At 40.9% G+C, this 22,010-nt stretch overlaps 1 protein-coding gene across 5 annotated transcripts in view; it reads right to left on the reverse strand.

Moving 5' to 3' along the window:
* AXDND1 (axonemal dynein light chain domain containing 1) overlaps nucleotides 1-22,010 on the reverse strand; it is a 189,802-nt gene that overhangs the window by 61,744 nt on the left and 106,048 nt on the right. For all 5 annotated transcript variants that reach the window (XM_055111047.2, XM_055111042.2, XM_055111046.2 and 2 more), the window contains exons 18-20: nucleotides 9,792-9,885; nucleotides 1,242-1,441; nucleotides 29-125 (exon numbers count right to left, since the gene is read on the reverse strand). In XM_055111047.2, coding sequence (XP_054967022.2) covers nucleotides 29-125; nucleotides 1,242-1,441; nucleotides 9,792-9,885 — 391 coding nt within the window. The remainder of the gene's footprint in view (nucleotides 1-28; nucleotides 126-1,241; nucleotides 1,442-9,791; nucleotides 9,886-22,010) is intronic.

Consider the following 22,010-nt stretch of genomic DNA (forward strand, 5'->3'; position numbering starts at 1 on the left):
AAAACTAAGGGGAAGACAGAGTTATTACCTTCAACTTATCCACCTCATAAAGGTCTTCAGTAGCATTTTTGTGTGAGTTAGTGGATTTACTCACAGCCATTGCTGTTACCATCCCTTTGCAACAACTGCAAAAAGGGGGAAAAAAAGAAAAAGAAAAAGAGCACATACACACTCAGCATAACCTATTTATTGCTGGTTCTTCTTCTAAGTGTTTAAAATTTTAAAAATCCAGACAAAGTGGAAGTTCACCATAATAATTCAGCTACTGACTCACCAAGGAGAATAATTTGTCTCCTCAATTTCTTACCCTTGTCCTCCTTCTCCCTTCCATCCCTCTTATTCTTGACCCTTAGTAATACTGAATTGAAATGAAGGGAAAATTTGCTTAGAATGCAAAAGCTACTTCCTGAATTTAAAGTAATGATAGCATCAAGCTTGCATCTTAGTTAATAGATTACAATTTTCCAGACTTCATCTTTATTCAGTGGAAATCTTCTAGCTTTTCAGATATAAGGGTTTGTGGGTTGTTTTTTTTTTCTTCTTCCATTTTGTAAAAAGAAGTTTTGGTTGGCATTTAGTGAAGCACATAAAAGTATACATTCAGGGCTGGGCATGGTGGCTCATGGCTGTAATTCCAGGACTTTGGGAGGCCAAGGTGGGCAGATCACTTGAGATCAGGAGTTCGAGACCAGCCTGGCCAACATGGCAAAACTCTACCTCTACTAAAAATACGAAAATTACCCAGGCATCGTGGTGCATGCCTGTAAATCCCAGCTACTCAGGAGGCTGAGGCACAAGAATCTCTTGAGCCTGGGAGGTGGAGGCTGCAGTGAGCCGAGATCACGCTACTACATTCTAGCCTCGGTGACAGAAGAAAACTCTGTCTAAAAAAATACATGACAGTACACAAGAAACTACAATATTCTTCTTAAATCCACTCCCTCACCAGTATGTGCAAAAGTGTAAGATGTGTCTTATTTATGCAAGAAAGTGAGTCCTTTTTTCCTAATTCTTACTCCCACATACACACACTTCTCATCCTGCCCGTGCCAACAGTTTTCAAAAGAAAAACCAAAATCTCATATTATAACTGCTCACAGTGTTAAAGCTAGTTGAAAAACTGAACTAGTATTTCTTTCAAGGTTTTAAAATAACTCCTATTGCTACTACTTCACTGTCTCTTCTCTGTTATATGCGACATTCAATTCTTCAAAAGGGCAACAATAAAATAACCGCTTCACCTGCTCAAATAGCTGGAGTATTGGTACAACTTCCTTGTCAGTTCAATCGCATCTAGCTCCAATCGCGCAACTCCTATATCATGTTTCTCAGCACTTTCCTCCTCCAACTTCAGGAGACAGTCTTGGTCAGTAAAGTTGGGTATCATTAAAATCAGCAAGTTTACCATCCACTGGATCATAGATATATGTAACTCATCCATCTGTTAAAAAATGAGTATAATACAAATGACCCACTTTAAATAAATCAAACAGTAAAAATCACACCAAATTTTAAAATAGAAATGATCGTGCCTGTGTCCAACTTTCAACATTATAATTCTTAATGAAATCAAGTCATCAGCTAGCATGACCCTATTTTCCTTTGCTCACTACATGACATTAAGCTACTCTCTTCTTTTTATTGATATTTATTTATTTAATTTTTTTGAAACAGGGTGTCACTCTGTTGCCCAGGCTGGAGTGCAGAGGCATAATCATAGCTCTCTGCAACCTTGACCTCCCCAGGCTCAGGTGATCCATCCATCTTAACCTCCTGAGTAGCTGGGACTACAGGCACACGCACCACCATGCCTGGCTAAGTTTTGTGTTTTTTGTAGAAATGGGCTTTCACCATGTTGCCCAGGCCGAACTTGAACTGCTGGGATGAAGCAATCTGCCCACCTCAGCCTCCCAAAGTGCTAGGATTACAGGCGTGAACCACACGCCCAGCCACTGATCTCTTCTTTAGCCTGGCCATAGATAATAACCTGTGAGAACCTACAATTCTCAAATTGCACATCAAGGCATTCCAGGGCTCCACAGCAAACTCACAAGGATGCCATAGGATTTTAAATTGAGGGAAATAACAGTAATATGTAACATCTACCAGACACAGCATGAACTTAACACAATTCACAGTTTTCAACTTTAGATGCCCTATATTAATTTTGATGACATCATATCTTTTTGAAACTGGTTTGATTGGTGGTTGTGTGATTAAAAAAAAAAAAAAACAAGTACTGTGTGAAAATTAACATGGAACAGGAAATGAAGGTGGTAACGTCCAATCTGATTCCAAGGTCAGAGAAGCTGTACCATGCCAAAAGTACATGCCTTACATTGGTAAGTGGTATTGATTAAATGAGAATAAAATAAAAGGTTTTTTCTTTCAATGTATGTGTAGTACTTTTCCAAATGGTTAATAAATTGTTAGGACATTAAATATTTAGTAAGCGGTTTGAACCTACCTACTTAATAAACTTAACTGTGAGGTATTTCTTTTGGCTTAGGAGTGTGAAAATATTGAAACCCAAAGGGCACTGTGAATAGAGAAAGTTTGAGAACCTCTGCATGACAGTATTTGCTGAGGCTAGGTCCCAGAAATAAAATGCAGAAAACCTGTATGCAAAATTCAGACACAGCATACTTTTCAAATACCCTACTCCCTTTCTCTGTTTGGTTAGTTCTGGAGTATTTCTCTAGGCTTAAACATGATCTACTCTGAGAAGACTTACCAGTTTCCACTGGCTCTAATTTGCTCCCTTTCCCATGTTTTTACAGTACTTTGTATATATCTCTGTTATAGTCATTTGCACATCTATCTCCTCAATTAACCTGTCTGTAAGACATGAGCCATCAACTTATCCCTGCATACCACACAGTACTTATCAGGGAGTAAGTTCTTAGTAAATGTTTCTTGAATGAATGAATAAAAATAAAATGTAGTAGCCTAGGCCGGGCGCGGTGGCTCACGCCTGTAATCTCAGCACTTTGGGAGACCGAGGCAGGCGGATCACGAGGTCAGGAAATCGAGACCATCCTGCCTAACATAGTGAAACCCAGTCTCTACTAAAAATACAAAAAATTAGTCGGGCGTGGTGGTGGGCGCCTATAGTCCCAGCTACTCGGAGGCTGAGGCAGGAGAATGGCTTGAACCCGGGAGGCGGAGCTTGCAGTGAGCCGAGACGGTGCCACTGCACTCCAGCCTGGGCGACAGAGCGAGACTCCGTCTCAAAAAAAGAAAAGTAGTAGCCTATCCAATAAAAACCCAAACTTCCTGCTTCTTGATTCAGACGGGAAGGTTGTTAATGACCTAAAGCAACGCTGATTAATGTATTTGACACCTGAATTTATGTATCAGGAAAAGGGGCAACCTTTCCTGAGAAAGAGTTAAAAAGGCAAGTCTTTTTCACAAGAAAAAGATACTACTTCCTTACATATTCTACTAGCTATGTCCCTGCTGCTTCTCTGTGAAAATACATAAATTCCTAACTATTCTTTCATATACCAATGGCCTAGATTATACTATCATTGAAATAACTCATTTTTGCTTACATAAAATATTAATCAATCCTTAGACCATCCTTAGGAAATAAGCACAAATAGATGTTATTATCTTAATTTAAAAGTTGTATTAGAGAGATTAAATGGTAGAATCAAGGTCAAACAATAAATCATAGGTGAATTTAAAATTAAAATAAATTAAAAACAAAGAATATCTTTTACTTTCCTAAAGATATGCAATTCTTTTTAATGAGATGGAAAGTGAATATAATTTTTGTACTAAAATATAGATTTACTGTGATTCTTATATAAAATTCTTAAAAGACATTTTAAGATGAATTGACTGCTTTTCTTTTGTGAAAAGACTTCTTCCAAATTTACTAATCTTTTCAGGGATAACAAGTGAGTAATTAGCCACTTCTTAGCTGATATTAAGAAATAAATGAGCCGGGTGTGGTAGCTCACACCTGTAATCCCAGCACTTTGGGAGGCCGAGACAGGTGGATCATGAGGTCAGGAGTTCAAGACCAGCCTGGCCAAGATGGTGAAACCCTGTCTCTACTAAAAATACAAAAATTAGCCTGGTGTGGTGGCACGCGCCTGTAATTCCAGCTACTTGGGAGGCTGAGGCAGGAGAATCATTTGAACCCAGGAGGCAGAGGTTGCAGTGAGCTGAGAACGTGCCACTGCAGTCCAGCCTGGGTGACAGAGCGAGACTCCATTTCAAAAAAAAAAGAAAGAGAGAGAGAGAAAGAAAGAAAGAGAGAGACAGAGAGAGGAAAGAAAGAAAGAAAGAAAGAAAGAAAGAAAGAAAGAAAGAAAGAAAGAAAGAAAGAAAAAAAGAAAGAAAGAAAGAAAGAGAGAGAGAGAGAAAGAAAGAAAAAGAAAGAAAGAAAGAGAGAGAGAGAGAAAGAAAGATAGATCAGGCCAGGTATGGTGGCTCATGCCTGTAATCCCAGCACTTTGGGAGGCCAAGGTGGGAGGATTGCCTGAGCTCAAGAGTTCAAGACCAGCCTGGGCAATTTGGTGAAACCCCATCTCTACAAAAACCAACCAAACAAACAAACAAAAAAACCCACACACATACTTAATTTGTCCCTTTCAAATATATGTGAAATTTAACAATGAGCAAAAGAAACTTATACTATGGAGAAGTTGTTTTGAAAATGAATAGAAGGAAATATTTCCATCTTGGTGTGAGTTTGTTGCTAAAAATGAAACACAGCTCATCTTTTAAAAGTCTAAAATCTACATATATATAACATCTGGAAGTATGTTTCTAATCTTTTTAAAAATCTTAGAAATAAAGCATTTCAATTGGCTGGGAACACTTTGTTAAAATATAGGAATGCTACACTGTCTAATGTTTTAGACAACTGTAAGAACAACTGATTGACATTATGATAGATGGAAAAAATTACTAGTTAATTTAAAAAAAAACCTTTGCATAACTGATTGACGGAATTGAAATTTCTTTCTCTTTTTTTTTTTTTTTTTTTTTTGAGACATGGTCTCACTCTGTTTCACAGGCTGGAGTGCAGTGGCACAATCATAGTTTAGTGCATCCTTGACCTCCCAGGCACAAGCGATCCTCTCACCTCAGCCTCCCAAGTAGTTGGGACTATAGGTGTGTGCCACCATGCCCGGCTAATTGTTTTATTTTTTGTAGAGATGAGTTCTCACTGTGTTGACCAGGTTGGTCTTAAATTCCTGGGCTTAAAGCAATCCTCCCACCTTGGCCTTACAAAGTGCCGAGTTACAGGCATGAGCCATCACGCCTGGCCTGACTGATGGAAATGAAAAGTGAATATTATCATTCCAATGATGTATTTCTTCAATTTGGATTCATGTTTCTTTCTGAGCTATCATTTTAGCAGTGACTGCCATTAAAAATTAGTATTGAAGGAAACTGAATTTAGAAGCAGACCTTCAAATAGCTTTATAATCACAAGTTTAATCTGCAATTTAAACCTGCAATTATAAAAAATCATGAAGCTTGTTCAATCAGTTTTTTGAACCATTACCAAAAATCATTTTTAAATATTGTTAATTTCATACCATTTGGCTTTCTGTATATGTTTTATAATGTACCAAACATGTCAATTGAGTAATTTTTGCATGCAAATCAGAAATAGTAAGTTAGAAAGGCTTGCTCAAAGACTTTTTGCTAATAGAGGTACATAATAAAAAACGTTTAGTGACCAGTGTTTTAGACAGCCAAGCAGCACAGGTAAAATGAAGTAAGGAGGCAAAGGAAAAACAATGACAAAAAAACTGGAGATAAGAACATGGATCAGGAGGGAAAATGAATGTCTGTTTTTTCTGAAATTAGAATAGCAACTCTTGTTTTTACAGTTTTCCATTTGCTTGGTAGATTTTTCTCCATCCTTTTACTTGGAGACTTTGGATGTCACTGCATGTGAGACAGGTCTCTTGAAGACAGCAAACTATTAGGTTTTGTTTCTTTATCCAACTTGCCACTCTGTGCCTTTTAATTGGGGCATTTAGCCCATTTATGTTCAAGGTTAGTATTGATATGTGTGGATTTGATCCTGTCATCATGTTGTTAGCTGGCTACTATGCAGACTTGTTTGGTTGCTTTATAGTAGTCTAAATACCCAAGTGTGTATTTGTCGTGGCTGGTAATGGTCTTTCTTTTCCATATTTAGCACTCTCTTCAGGACCTCCTGTAAGGCACATCTGGTCACAAAAAATTCCCTCAGCATTTGTTTGTCTAAAAAGGATCTCATTTCTCCTTTGCTTATGAAGCTCAGTTTGGCTAGATATGAAGTTCTTGTTTGGAATTTCTTTTCTAAGAATGCTGAACGTAAGCCCACAATTTCTTTTGGCTTGTAGGATTTCTGCTGACATGTCTGCTGTTAGCCTTATGGAGTTTGCTTTGCAGGTGACCTGCCCCTTCTCTCTACCTGCCTTTAACATTTTTTCTTTCATTTCAACCTTGGAGAATCTGATGACTATGTGTCTCATGGATGGTCTTATTTTGTTGTATTTTTCAGGGGCTCTCTGCATTTCCTGAATTTGAATGTTGGCCCCTTTAGTGAGGTTGTGAAGATTTTCATGGATGATACCCTGAAATATGCTTTCCAAATTGCTTGGTTTCACTCTCTCTCTTTCAGGAATGCCAATGAGTTGTATATTTGATATTTTTACATAATTTCATATTTCTCAGAGGTTTTGTTCATTCATCTTTACTGTTTTTTCTTTATTTTTGTCTGACTGAATTATTTCAGAGAACCAGTCTTCAAACTCTGAGATTTTTTTCCTCAGCTTGGTTGATTCTGCTGTTAATACTTGCAATTGCATTATGAAATTCTTGTAGTGTGTTTTTCATTTCTATCAGGTTAGTTTGGTTTTTTTTTTTTTTTTTGAGACAGAGTTTTGCTCCTGTTGCCCAGGCTGGAGTGCAATGGCACGATCTTGGCTCACTGCAACCTCCGCCTCCCGAGTTCAAGTGATTCTCCTGCGTCAGCCTCCTGAGTAGCTGGAATTACAGGTGCCCACCACCATGCCTGGCTAATTTTCTGTATTTTTAGTAGAGATGGGGTTTCACTATGTTGGCCAGGCTGGTCTCGAACTCCTGACCTCAGTCGATCCACCCACCTCAGCCTCCCAAAGTGCTGGGATTACAGGCATAAGCCACCGCGCCTGGTGGTTCTTTCTTATAATGGCATTTCATCTATCAGCTCCTGTATCATTTTATTGTAATCCTTAGATTCTTTGGATTGAGTTTCAACTTTCTCTTGTATGTTGATGATCTTTGTTCCTATACATATTCTGAATTCTATTTCTGTCATGTCAGCCTGGTTAAGAAATATTGCTGGGGAACAGTGTGGTCGTTTGGAGGTGAGAAGACACTCTGGCTTCTTGAGTTGCCAGAGTTCTTGTGCTGGCTCTTTCTAATCTTTGTGAGCTGATGTTCCTTCAGTCTTTGAAGTTGCTGTCCTTAGAATGCATTTTCTTTTGTCTTTCCTCCTCTTTGACATCCTTGGAGGTTTGATTCAGGTATAAGTTGGGTTCAGTCAACCTGCTTCATTTCTGGAAGATTTTAGGGGTCCAAGGCTCAGCTTAGGCCTTCTGGACTGCATGCTCTAACTCTAGGGTCTGGTATCAGGTCCCCAGCTTTGTTATCTGGCCCCTCAAGGTTAGGAACCTACTGTATTGGAAGAGCCAAGGTGTTCCCAGACCACTGGTCACAACACTCCAATGGGTGATGCCAGCCAAAGCAATTCATTAGGTGGTGACAGCAGGATCCGTGCTTGTTTACACATGCCAGGAGCAGCAGCAGTGCAGCAGGGTGCGTGCTCATCAGCTGTGGTGGGGCACTAATGAGGGCAGGGATGTGGACATTTGCAGTGGTGGCAGTGCAGCATGTTGCAGGGGGTAGCCCACCAATGTCCCTGTGCATGTTCACACATGGGGGCAGAGTGCTGGCAGGTGCAGGACTGGTAACCTCTGTGCACATACTCGCACAGGCAGCAGTGGCTGCACAAGGTGGGAGGCAGGTCTGCTGGCATCCATGTGTAGTTTCATGCCAGCAGCACTGTTGGCACAGTGGCAGGGCACTGGCAGGCACAAGGTTAGCAGTCTCTGTACCCATGAACACTCCAATGGCAATGGCAGTGCAGGACAGAGTGTGGGGCCACTGGTCTCCTTGCATACCTTTGCATTGGTTATGGGGTGGGGAGTGTGATGCACTCACAGTGGCAGCAGTTGGCATGGTAGGGTGCATGTGCACATGTGCGCTGGTGGGGAAGGAGGGGCAAGGTCTGAATACATGCAACCACACTAGCAAAGCAATGTAGGGGGTGGTCATGGGTGAGTGCACACTGGCAAATGGCATGGGGGAGGCTGTGATGGGTAGAGTACATGGGCGGGCTGGTGCTCATTAGTTGGGGGTGCTCTGCTGGAGCTCTCCAATGGTCAGGCATGGTCTGCCAGTACAGGAGCTATGATGCAGGCCCCTGGGAGGCACCTCAGCTGGGCATCCAAGGCTGCACTGCAAACAGCCATGGTCAGGCTGGAGTCCTGGGAGAGTCCACAAGACAGGGGGGTGCTCAGGTGAAACTGGCCCTGTCTTAGGGGCAAGATCACCCTGTATTGTTCAGGTCTGATAGTTCCCCTAAGACTAATGTCTCCTAAAGGAGCAAGGCAGGCCTTGGGGGATAGGCACCCATGACTGTGCTCCACTATAGATGCTCCCGCACCAAACCCTCCGGGCTCCACACTAGCTGGGAGTACCACCCCTACCACCTCTCTAAGCAGCTCTCTCTGCCAGCTCAAGTGACTGTGGGGGTCCTGGGATCTCCTGCTGTCTGAATTCCAGATGCCTACGGCAAGAGTAGGTCACTTCTCGCCTGCTTAGCTCACTTTTTCCCCAAGAGTCATTGGGGACCAGGAAGGAGTCCCAGTGTGTGGTATCCCTGTGCAGGGTTTCCAGCTTCCTCCCCCTTTAGCCCAGCATCTCTATCTTCCCTCTGTCCACCCTCAATGCCTTCCCTCTAAAGATATGCTTGGAGTGCACCAGTCTTTCCAATCTTCTAGTCCCTCAGTGGCAGATGTTTCTCCTGGCTGAATTTAGTCAAGCATCTTGTCTCCTATATCCAACTTTTCTGTTTCTAAATATTAATAAGAGTTAATATGGATACACAGGATACACATAATTCCTCATGGAGTTTACAATCTTGCAAATTTTCTACACAGATTAATTTTAATAATGCAGTGTTAAAATTGAGGTATATAAAGGCACTTTCTAAGTAATCCCACACTATAAAAATTAAATTCTAGAAAATAACAAATTGAGCATATGATTTCATGGAGATAAATCCCTAATGGTAAATCAAGCATTTTTGCCAAAGAAGGGATTAATGTAGCAGCACCATTAGATACCAACAGTGCTGGAATATTCTTCCTAAATTCATTCAACAAACATTTACTGAGTCCCACCATGTGACAAGCACTCTGTTACCCTTTTTCTTATTCATTTTGGTTGTCAGAGGAATTTCTCCCAAGCCTAGGGATTGCCTGAATCCGTACTACCAGCTTTAACATATTTGCTCATTGACTCTTCAATTGCAAAACTTCATTCCAGAGGCAGAAACATTCTGCTTTAAAAAATCCATTGAAAATTATTTGAGAAATTATTATATAAGCTTCTATTTTGCCCTCTCAACCTCCTGCTTCATTTAAATAGGGAGAGCATTATTTTTCCTTGAAGAAATTTGCCAGCCGAGGCAAAATATAACGTCAAAAACCCTTACAAGTACATACGTGGTGCTGAAGTTCAATGTTACCGTTGTTAATTTCATTGCCTATCTTCAAAAGCCATTGTTGAATCATGTTAAATATATACGCTTGGAGTACCCTGAAGGAAAAATCAAGTAAAATAAAAGTGACTGGCTGATTTAAAGGATAAATGTAACTATCAGCTATGAGAAAGAGTTTTATTTGGCTGGTTATTGTAAACTTAGATGTTGACAACTGCTTGAGAACTGAGGAAAGGGGAATCAAAGCCCTGAATTATCTAGTATGATAGTTTACTCACTGACAAAGCTTTCCTAACCCCCAAGTAGGTAGCAAGATGCACTTTGGACAAAGCAGATCTTATGTTCAATATTAGCTCTCTACTGTAAAAACTTACACCCTTTACATTTACTTCCAGGCCAGTACTATGTGAGAAGAATGAATTTTAAAATCCTCTCAATGAATGACTTCCAGCATGATAGTGTGAGGAGAAAGGCTGCCCTTTCCACCGCCCACCACCCCCGAAACTGGTAACAATTATTTTTTTAAATACACCACTTAAAGCCTCTAAAAATGGTGCTATGGAGAAGTTCCAAAAACATCTATTCGAGAAAATCTATGAAGATTCAGTAAGAAAGGCAATAATCTATGGTATTTGAACCATGACTGCTCCTTCCTCTCCTTAGCTCAGTGAGGCAGCAACTCCATTTCAGAATGCTGTAGCCAAGAACACAGAGCTCCCTAACCCTCTAGCTCCCAATCAGATGGCTTTCTTCCATGGATTTTTATACTGCCTCCAGCTATCTGGTGTTGAGTCTAGGTACTGGGTAAATGCAGGTAACAAGTAGGGGTTGTCTTTTTCCACCTAGCCCCTATATATATAATAAATACTCTACCCTATGCATAGCATGCTGAGAATCATGGGTCCCTGATTGTCTGGGCTTGTAAGGCAGTGGTTCTACTCCATGAGAGGCAATCCAAGAAGACCTCAGGCTGCTACTTTCCCCTCTAAGGAGTGCTCAGGTCTGACAGTGTGAGTGTCACTCAGAGAGAAGCTTTCCATTGTCCCTACCCCCAGCTCTAGAGCCCTAGCTCAGAGATTTTGCCTGGAGATAGAAGAAGGCAAAAAAAAAAAAAAAAAAAAAAAAAAATTAAAAAGCTCCTAATCTTGTCCCAAATAAACTAACTTCATTTGCAACGTAGCCTGAAGATGTTCAAACCTAAGGGTGCTTTAAAGAACAGTGGAGGTTTGGTGAAATGCAATTCAGTGGAGATTCAAGATATAGGTTAAACTGTAGGCTAACTAGTTTGCAGGAAACAACCAGGCACTAAGACAACTAGAAGAAGGCCACTTGAGTTCAGAACAAGATCAAACACTGATCTCAGGAATTATTCTTTCCAAGGAGCCAAAATTACATGAAAGTAGTTTTAGCACAATATATGCCCCAGAGAATTATTGAAAACAATAGATCATTTATGCAGCCAACAGACACATGAAAAAATGCTCATCATCACTGGCCATCAGAGAAATGCAAATTAAAACCACAATGAGATACCACCTCACACCAGTTAGAATGGCGATCATTAAAAAGTCAGCAAACAACAGGTGCTGGAGAGGATGTGGGGAAATAGGAACACTTTTACACTGTTGGTGGGACTGTAAACTGGTTCAACCATTGTGGAAAAGAGTGTGGTGATTCCTCAGGGATCCAGAACTAGAAATACCATTTGACCCAGCCATCCCATTACTGGGTATATACCCAAAGGATTATTAAATCATGCTGCTATAAAGACATATGCACACGTATGTTCACTGCGGCACTATTCACAATAGCAAAGACTTGGAACCAACCCAAATGTCCAACAATGATAGACTGGATTAAGAAAATGTGGCATATATACACCATGGAATACTATGCAGCCATAAAAAATGATGAGTTCATGTCCTTTGTAGGGACATGGATGAAGCTGGAAACCATCATTCTCAGCAAACTATCGCAAGGACAAAAAACCAAACATCGCATGTTCTCACTCATAGGTGGGAATTGAACAATGAGAACGCTTGGACACAGGAAGGGGAACATCACACACCAGGGCCTGTTGTGGGGTGGGGAAAGTGGGGAGGGACAGCATTAGGAGATATACCTAATGTAAATGATGAGTTAATGGGTGCAGCACACCAACATGGCACATGTATACATATGTAACAAACCTGCACGTTGTGCACATGTACCCTAGAACTTAAAGTATAATAAAAAAAAATAAAATAAAAAAATGAATACATTTTATTTTAAATAAAAATAAATAAATAAATAAAAGCAAAAACAAACAAACAAAAAAGAAAACAATAGACCAATCAACTAGAAATTAGTGAAGTTTAACAGCTTGGTGTGGTCAAAGAAAAAGAAGCAAGCCTTGACAAAACACCACTGTCACTGCAGGGTGACAGTGGGCATACCCAAAAACTGCACCTTCTTGAGAGCAAGATCAGAGACTTAATACAAGGAAGAGGGGGGTAGCAACCAAAGTTGCTACAGTACATTATCTAGTATGTCCAGTATCCAAAAACCAAAAACAACAACAACAAAAAGAAACCTTACAAGGCATGATAAGAAACAAGAAAGTGTGACATATACACCAGGTAGGCAACAGAAACTGCCTGTGAGAGTGACCAGAACTCTGGTTTTTCAAAAACTTCAAAGTAGCTGATAAGGTTTGGCTATGTCCCCACCCAAATCTCATCTTGAATTGTAGCTCCCATAATTCTCTCATGTTGTGGGAGGGACCCAGTGGGAGATAACTGAATCATGGGGGCGGTCTCCCCCATACTGTTCTCATGGTAGTGAATAAGTCTAATGAGATCTGATGATTTTATAAGGGGAACCCCTTTCACTTGGCTCTCATTCTCTTCTCTTGTCTGCTGCCATGTGAGATGTGCCTTTCACCTTCCACCAGGATTGTGAGGCCTCCCCAGCCATGTGGAACTGTGAGTCAATTAAACCCCTTTTCCTTTGTAAATTACCCAGTCTCAGGTATGTCTTTATCAGCAGCATGAGAATGGACTAACACAGTAAATCGGTACCTGGAGTGGGGAGCTACTGTAAATATACCCAAAAATGTGGGAGCGACCTTGGAACTGGGTAACAGGCAGAGGTTGGAACAGTTTGAAGGGCTCAGAAGAAGACAGGAAAATGTGGAACAATTTAAAACTTCCTAGACACTTGTTGAATGGCTTTGACCAAAATGCTGATAATGATATGGACAATGGAATCCAGGCTGAGGTGGTTACAGATGGAGATGAGGAACTTCTTGGGAACCGGAGCAAAGAAGACTCTTGTTATATTTAAGCAAAGAGACTGGCAGCATTTTGCCCCTGTCTTAGAGATTTGTGGAACTATGAGCTTCAGAGAGATTATTTAGAATATCTGGTAGAAGAAATTTCTTTCTTTCTTTCTTTCTTTTTTGAGATGCAGTCTCACTCCGTCGCCCAGGCTAAAGTGCAGTGGTGCGATCTCGGCTCACCGCAAGCACTGCCTCCCAGGTTCATGCCATTCTCCTGCCTCAGCCTCCCAAGTAGCTGGGATTACAGGCACCCACCACCATGCCCAGCTAATTTTTTGTATTTTTAGTGGAGACAGGGTTTCACCATGTTAGAGAGGATGGTCTCAATCTCCTGACCTCCTGATCCACCCGCCTCAGCCTCCCAAAGTGCTAGGATTACAGGCATGAGCCACCACACCCAGCCTTTTTCCTTTTTTTTTTTTTTTTTTTTGAGACAGAGTTTCGCTCTTGTTGCTCAGACTGGAGTGCAATGGCATAGTCTCAGCTCACCACAATCTCTGCCTCCTGAGTTCAAGAGATTCTCCTGCCTCAGCCTCCCAAGTAGCTGGGATTACAGGCATGTGCCACCATGCCCAGCTAATTTTGTATTTTAGTAGAGACAGGGCTTCTCCATGTTGGTCAGGCTGGCCTCGAACTCCTGACTTCAAGTGATCCACCCGCCTTGGCCTCCCAAAGTGCTGGGATTACAGGCATGAGCCACTGCACCCGGCCAGTGGAAGAAATTTCTAAGAATCACAGCATTCAAGGGGTGACTTGGGTGCTGTTAAAGGTATTCAGTTTTATTTATTTTATTATTATTTTTTTGAGACAGAGTCTCTCTCTGTCTCACCCAGGCTGCAGTGCAGTGGTTTGATCTTGGCTCACTGCAGCCTCTACCTCCCAGGTTCAAGCGATTCTCCTGTCTTGGCCTCCTGAGTAGCTGGGACTACAGGCATGTGCCACCACACCCAGCTAATTTTGCATTTTTAGTAGAGATTGAGTTTCACCATGTTGGCCAGAGCTGGTCTCGAGCTCCTGTCCTCAAGTGATCCACCTGCCTCAGCCTCCCAACATGCTGGGATTACAGGCATGAGCCACCATACCCGGCCAGGTATTCAGTTTTAAAAGGGAAACAGAGCATAAAAGTTCAGAAAATTTGCAGCCTGACAATGCAATAGAGACAAATATCCCATTTTTTAAGAGAAATTGAAGACAGCTGCAGAAATCTGCATAAGTAATGAGGAGCCAAATGTTAATGCCCAAGACAATGGGGAAAATGTCTCCAGGTCATGTCAGAGACGTTTGGGGCAGCCTCTCCTATCACAGGCCTGAAGGCTTAGGAGGAAAAAATGGCTTCATGGGCCAGGCCCAGGGTCCCTCTGCTGTGCCCTGCATCCCAGCTGCTCCAGCCATGACTAAAAGGGTCCAAGATACAGCTGGGGCCATGGCTTCAGAAAGTGCAAGCCACAAGCCATGGCAGCATCCACATGGTATTGAGCCTGCAGATGCACAGAAGCCAAAAATCAAGGTTTGGGAACCTTTGCCTAGATTTCAAGGACGTATGGAAATGACTGGATGTCCAGGCAGAAGTTTGCTGCAGGAGTGGGGTGCTAATGGAGAATGTCTGCTAGGGCAGTGCAGAAGGGAAATGTGAGGTGGGCACCCCCACACAGAGTCCCCACTGGTGTGCTGCCTAGTGGAGCTGTGAGAAAACAGCCACTGTCCTCCAGACCCCAGAATGGTAGATCCACCAACAGCATGCACCGTGTGCCTGGAAAACACGTAGACACTCAATCCCAGCCCATGAAAGCAGCTGGGAGGGAGCCTGTGCCCCACAAAGCCACAGAGGCAGAACTGCCCAAGACCATGAGAACCCACCTCTTGAATCAGCATGACCCAGATGTGAGACATGGAGTCAAAGGAGATCATTATGAAGCTGTAAGATTTGTCTGCCCTGCCGGATTTTGAATTTGCATGGAGCCAGTAGCCCTTTTGTTTTGGCCAATTTCTCCCATTTGGAATGCCTGTACCTACCCAATGTCTGTACCCCCTTTGTATCTAAGAAGTAACTAACTTGCTTTTGATTTTACAGGCTTATAGGTGGAAGAAACTTGCCTTGTCTTGGATGAGACTTTGGACTGTGGACTTTTGAGTTAATGCTGAAGTGAGTTAAGACTTTTGGGGACTGTTTGGAAGGCATGATTGGTTTTGAAATGTGAGGACATGAGATTTGGGAGGGGCCAGGGGCAAAATGATATGGTTTGGCTGTGTCCCCACCCAAATCTTATCTTAAATTGTAGCTCCCATAATTCCCTCATGTTGTGGCAGGAACCCAGTGGGAGATAATTGAATCATGGGGGTGGTTTCCCCCACACTGTTCTCATGGTAGTGAATAAGTCTCATGAGATCTGATGGTTTCATAAGGGGAAATCCCTTTCACTTGGCTCTCATTCTCTTCTCTTGTCTGCTGCCATATGAGATGTGCCTCTCACCTTCCACCACGATTTTTTGTGAGGCCTCCCCAGCCACGTGGAACTGTGAGACCATTGAAACTCTTCCTTTTGTAAATTGCCCAGTCTTGGGTATGTCTTTATCAACAGTGTGAAAATGAACTAACACATGTTAGTTCATGTTCACAGAACTAAAGAAATCCATGACTAGATAAGCAAAGGAAGGTATTATAACAATGTTGCAGCAAATAAGAGAATAGAAATTAAAAATATAAATTGGAAAAAAGAAATAAATGAAAATTTTAGAGTGAAAAAGAACAATAACTGAAAAAAAATTTTAAATCACTATTAGGGCTCAACAGTAAATTTGAACTGGCAGAAGAGAGAAGAATTGAACTTGAAGATAAATATATGGAAGTAATTCAAGCCAAAAAATAAAGAGGAAAAAGAATGAAGCGACATGAAAACAGCCTTGAAGAAATATGGGACACCCTTACATATAAAGGGAGTATTGGAAGTAGAGAAAAGAAAAAGGTACATAAAGATATTCAAAGAAACAGGATCTGAAACTTTCCAAATTTATTGAAAAACAGTAACACATTCAAGAAGCTTAACAATCTCCATGTAAGATAAACACAAAGAGGTCTACAAACTTATATATGAGAGTTAAAATGCTAGAAGTCAAAATAAGGAGAAAATCTTGAAAGTGGCAAGAGAAAAACAACACATCACTTACAAGGGAGTCCCAATAAGATTAACAGCTGACTTCTCAAAATAAACAACAGGTGCCAAAAAGCAGTGGGATAACATATTCATAGTGCCTAAAGAAGAAAAAAATGTCAACCAGGAATCCTATATCCAACAAACATGTGTTCCAAAAATGAAGGTGGAATAAAGACTGCCCCAGATTTTAAAAAAAACTGAAGAATTTGTTGCTAGTAGACTTTCCTTACAATAAATCCTAGAGCAAATTTTTCAGGCTGAAAGCAATGACCACAGATGGTAATTAGAATCTACACAAAAAACAAGGCATTATAAACAAAATATGCAATTTTAAAAGACAGAATGAATGCATATTTTCTATTTCTTAACTGATTAAAGGAGAAATTGTATAAAATAACATATGACATATTGTTGGACCTATAACATAAAAATGTAATATATGTGTAATATATATGCCAAAACAGCACACAAGAGGTGGATGGGAGCAAACTCTAATGGGTGATAGAAATGATGACAGATGGTAAATTTATAATTATAACAATGTATTTTTGTGTTTGTAATATTGTATTACACCAATTCTACAATGCTATAAAGAAATACCCAAGACTGGGTAATTTTTAAACAAAAGAGGTTTAATCAACTCACAGTTCCACATGGCTGGGGAAGCCTCAAGCAGCTTATAATCATGGCATAAGGGGAAGGAAAAGCAAGTACCTCTTCACAAGGCAGCAGGAAAAAGAGAAGTGCAAGCAGGGGAAATGCCAAATGCTTATAAAACCATCATATTGCATAAGAACTCACTATCATGAGAACAGCAGAGTGAAACAGCCCCCATGATCCAATCACCTCCTTCCCTTGACATGTGAGAATTACAAGTCCCTCCCTTAACACATGAGGATTACAATTCAAGATGAGATTTGGGTAGGGAAACAGAGCCAAAGCATATTATTCTGCCCCTGGCCCTTTCCAAATCTCATATAATTTCACATGTCAAAACCAATTATGCCTTCCCAACAGTCCCCCAAAGTCTAAACTCATTTCAGCATTTATTCAAAAGTCCACAGTGCAACATCTCATCTGAGCAAGGCAAGTCCCTTCTGTCTATGAGCCTGTAAAATAAAAAAAACAGTTAATTCCTTCCAAGATACAATGCAGGTAGAGGCATTGGATAAATGCTCTCATTTCAAATGGGAGAAATTGACCAAAACCAAGGGGCTACAGGCCCCATGCAAGTCTGAAATCCAGTAGGCCAGTCATTAAATCTTAAAGCTTCTAAATAATCTCTTTTGATTCCACATCTCACATCCAGGTCATGCTAATGCAAGAGGTGCATTCCCACAGGCCTGGGCAGTTCCAATCCTGTGGCTTTGCAGGGTGCAGCTCCCACCTGGCTGCTTTCATGGTCTGGTGTTGAATGTCTGTGGCTTTTCCAAGTGCACAGTGCAAGGTGTTGATGCATCTACCATTCTGAGGTCTGGAGGACAGTGGCCCTCTTCTCACAGCTCCACTAGGCAGTGCTCCAGTGGGGACTCTGTGTGGGGGCTCCAAATACATTTCCCTTTCGTACTGCCCTAGCAGAGGTTCTCCATGAGGGCTATACCTCTGCAGCAGACCTCTGCCTGGACATCCAAGCACTTCCATACATCCTCTGAAATCTAGGTGAAGGTTCCCAAACCTCAATTCTTGACTTCTGTGCACCCGCAGGCCCAAGACCACCTTTTGAAGCAATGGCCCAAGCTGTACCTTGGCCCTTTTTAGCCACAGCTGGAGCTGAAGTGGCTGGGACACAGGACACCATGTCCCAAGGCTTCACAGAGCAGTGGGGGCCCTGGGCCTGACCCAAGAAACCATTTTTACCTCCTAGGCCTCCAGGCCTGTGATAAGAGGGGTTGCTCTGAGGATCGCTGACATGCTCTGGAGATATTTTCCCCATTGACTTGGCTATGAACATTCAGTTTCTCATTACTTACACAAATTTCTGCAGCTGTCTTTATTTCCTCCCCAGAAAACGGGTTTTTCTTTTCTACCTCATGGTCAGGCTGCAAATTTTCCAAACTTTTATGCTCTGCTTCCTCTTGAATGCTTTGCCACTTAGAAATTTCTTCCACCAGATACCCTAAATCATCTCTCTCTAGTTCAAAGTTCCTCAGATTTCTAGGGCAGAGGCAAAATGCCACCAGTCTCTTTACTAAAGCATAGCAAGAGTGACTTTTATTCCAGTTCCCAGTAAGTTCCTCATCTCCATCAGAGACTACCTCAGCCTGGACTTCATTGTCCACATCACTATCAGCATTTTGGTCAAAACCATTCAACAAGTCTCTAGGAAGTTCCAAACTTTCCCACATCTTTCTGTCTTCCTCTGAGCCCTCCAAACTATTCCAACCTCTGCCCATTATCCAGTTCCAATGTGGCTTACATATTTTCAGGCTAACTTTATAGCAGTACCCCAATTCCAGTACCAATTTCCTATATTACTCCATTCTCACACTGCTATAAAGAAACTACCCAAGACTAGGTAAGTTTTTTTTTTTTTTTTTTGAGGTGGAGTCTTGCTCTGTCACCCAGGCTGGAGTGTGAACTCGGCTCATTGCAACCACTACCTTCCAGGTTCAAGCAATTCTCCTGCCTCAGCCTCCCAAGTAGCTGGGATTACAGGCACCCGCCACCATGCCCGGCTAATTTTTGTATTTTTAGTAGAGATGGGGGTTTCACCATGTTGGCCAGGGTGGTGTCAAACTCCTGACCTCAGGTGATCCACCCACGTTGGCCTCCCAAAATGCTGGGATTACAGGTGTGAGCCACCACACCCAGCCAAGACTAGGTAACTTATAAACAAATGAGGTTTAATTTGATTCACAGCTCCACATGGCTGAGGAGGCCTCAGGAAACTTACAAAACTTACAATCATGGCAGAAGGGGAGAAAGAAGCAAGTTCGTTCTTCACAAGGTGGCAGGAAAGATAGAGGTGCAGGCAGGGGAAATGCCAGATGCTTATAAAACCATCAGATCTCATGAGAACAGCGTGGGGGTAACTGCTCTCATGATCTAATCACCTTCCTCCATTGACATGTGGGGATTACAATTCAAGATGAGATTTGGGTGGGGACACAGAGCCAAACTATATCAAATATTAAGAGATGTAATGTGCATAAAATTATACCACAAAAGGTGGGAAAAGGAATCAAACTAGATAGAAGTATATCTATATGTCACTGGAATTAAGCCAGTATAAATCTGAAGCTAATTCTTTTTTTCTGAGACAGAGTTTCACTGCTGTTGCTCAGGCTGGAGTGCAATGGCGCGATCTCGGCTCACTGCAAACTCCACCTCTTGGATTCAAGCAATTCTCCTGCCTCAGCCTCCCAAGTAGCTGGGATTACAGGCACCCGCCACCACACCCAGCTAATTTTTGTATTTTTAGTAGAGACAGGGTTTCACCATGTTGGCCAGGCTGGTCTTGAACTCCTGACCTCAGGTGATCCACCCCCCACTTGGCCTCCCAAAGTGCTGGGATTACAGGCGTGACCTGAAGCTAATTCTGTTAAATTAAGGGGGTTATGGTAAACTCTAGAGAAGTCATTTAAAAAACTTTTTAAATGTAGAGAAAAGTCAGTACAGAAATGAATTCTACATTAGAAAGTATTCATTCATTACAAAAAAAAAAAATAAAAGAAAAACAGAGAAACAAAAAAGTCATGAAACAAAACAAGCAGTAAGATGGCAGAGGTAAATCCAACCATGTCAATAATATCTTTAAAGGTAAATGGATTTAACAATCCAATTAAAAGCCAGAGATTGTCAGACTGGATTAAAAACATGAATCAACTATATGGTCTCTATAGAAGACATACTTGAGATTCAAAGATACAAATACATTAAAAGCAAAAGGTATATAACAGTATAAAAGGAAAAGATATGTAACAGTAACCACAATAAAGCTGGTGTGGCTGTACTGATAGCAGATAAAATAGATTTTAAAATTTAAAAAGTTACTAAAAATAAGGAAGGATATTTTATAATTATAAAAGGATCACTCCATCAGGAAGATATAACAATTATAAACGTGTGCACCTAATAACAAAGTACCAAAAATACGTGAAGCAAACATCAAGAGAAAGGAAGGGAAAAACAGACAATTTAAGAATAACAGTTGGAGACTTCAACATCCCACTATCAATAATGGTTAGAACCACTACACAGATGATAAATAAGGAAACAGAAGATTTTAACAATACTATAAACCAACTAGACCAGACATCTCTAGAACACTTTCTCCAATAACAATGAAATATACATTCTTCTCAAGTGTACATGGAAAATTCTCCAGGATAGACAAGATGCTAGGCTGTAAAACAAACCTCTATAATTTTAATGCTAGAATAATATAAAATATATACTCACACCACAATGGAATGAAATTACAAATCTGAAACTGGAAAAAAATGGGAAACTCACAAATATGTGGACATTAAATAACATACTCCTAAATAACAATGGGTCAATGCATAAATCACAAGAGAAATCATAAAAATACTTTGAGATTAATGAAAATGAAGACACAGTCCGGGCGCAGTGGCTCACGCCTGTAATCCCAACACTTTGGGAGGTCAAGGTGGGTGGATCACAAGGTCAGGAATTCGAGACTAGCCTGGCCAAAATGGTGAAACCCTGTCTCTACTAAAAATACAAAAAAATTAGCCAGGCGTGGTGGCACATGCTGGTAATCCCAGCTACTCTGGAGGCTGAGGCAGGAGAATTGCTTGAATCTGGGAGGCGGAGGTTGCAGTGAGCTGAGGTCATGCCACTGCACCCCAGTCTGGGTGGCAGAGCGAGACTCCATCTCAAAAAAAAAAAGAAAAAAAAAAGAAAATGAAGACACAACATATTGAGCCGTCCTTAGAGGGAAATTTATAGCTGTAAAACCTGTGTTAAGAAAGAAGAAAAATCTCAAATCAATAAACTAACAGCTCAACTTAAGACTATGGAAAAGGTAGAGTAAACTAAATGTAAAGAAAGTGAAAGGAAGGAAATAATAATGACTACAGCAGAAATTAATACAATAGAGAATAGAAAAACACTAAAGGAAATCAATGAAATCAAAAGATGGTTATTTGAAAAGATCAACAATATTAACAAACATTTAGCTAAGTTGACCAGGAGAAATAGAGAAGGCTCAAATTATTAGAATTGGAAACGAGAGAAGGGATGATCTTCTTTCAGAAATAAAAAGGATTATAAGGGAATACAATGAACAATTTTGCCAACAAATCAGATAACTTGGATGAAATTGTCAAATTTCTAGAAAGACACACACAAAAAACTGATTCAATAAGAAATAGACAATATAAATAGACTTTTAACAAGTGAAGAGATTGAATCAGTTCTCAAAAACCTACCCACAGATGGCTGCACCACTGAATCCTCCCAAAGAGCCAAAGATGAATCAACACCAATTCTTCACAATATCTTCCAAAAGATAAAGATGTAGGGATACTTCTAACTCATTTCATGAAGCCAGTATTACATTGATATAACACCAGGCAAAGACATCACAGGAAAATAAAATAGACCAATGTCTCTTATGAATATCAATGCAAAGACTAGCAAACAGAATGCTGAACTGATCAAAAGTATTTTACACAATTACCATGTGGGATTTATCCTATGCAAGCAAAGTTAATTTAATATCCAAAAAGACAATGAATGTAATACATCATATGAACATGAAAAAAATAATCACATGATCATCTCA

The sequence above is a fragment of the Pan paniscus genome, chromosome 1, assembly GCF_029289425.2.
Source record: "Pan paniscus chromosome 1, NHGRI_mPanPan1-v2.0_pri, whole genome shotgun sequence".
Classification (NCBI taxonomy): domain Eukaryota; kingdom Metazoa; phylum Chordata; class Mammalia; order Primates; family Hominidae; genus Pan; species Pan paniscus.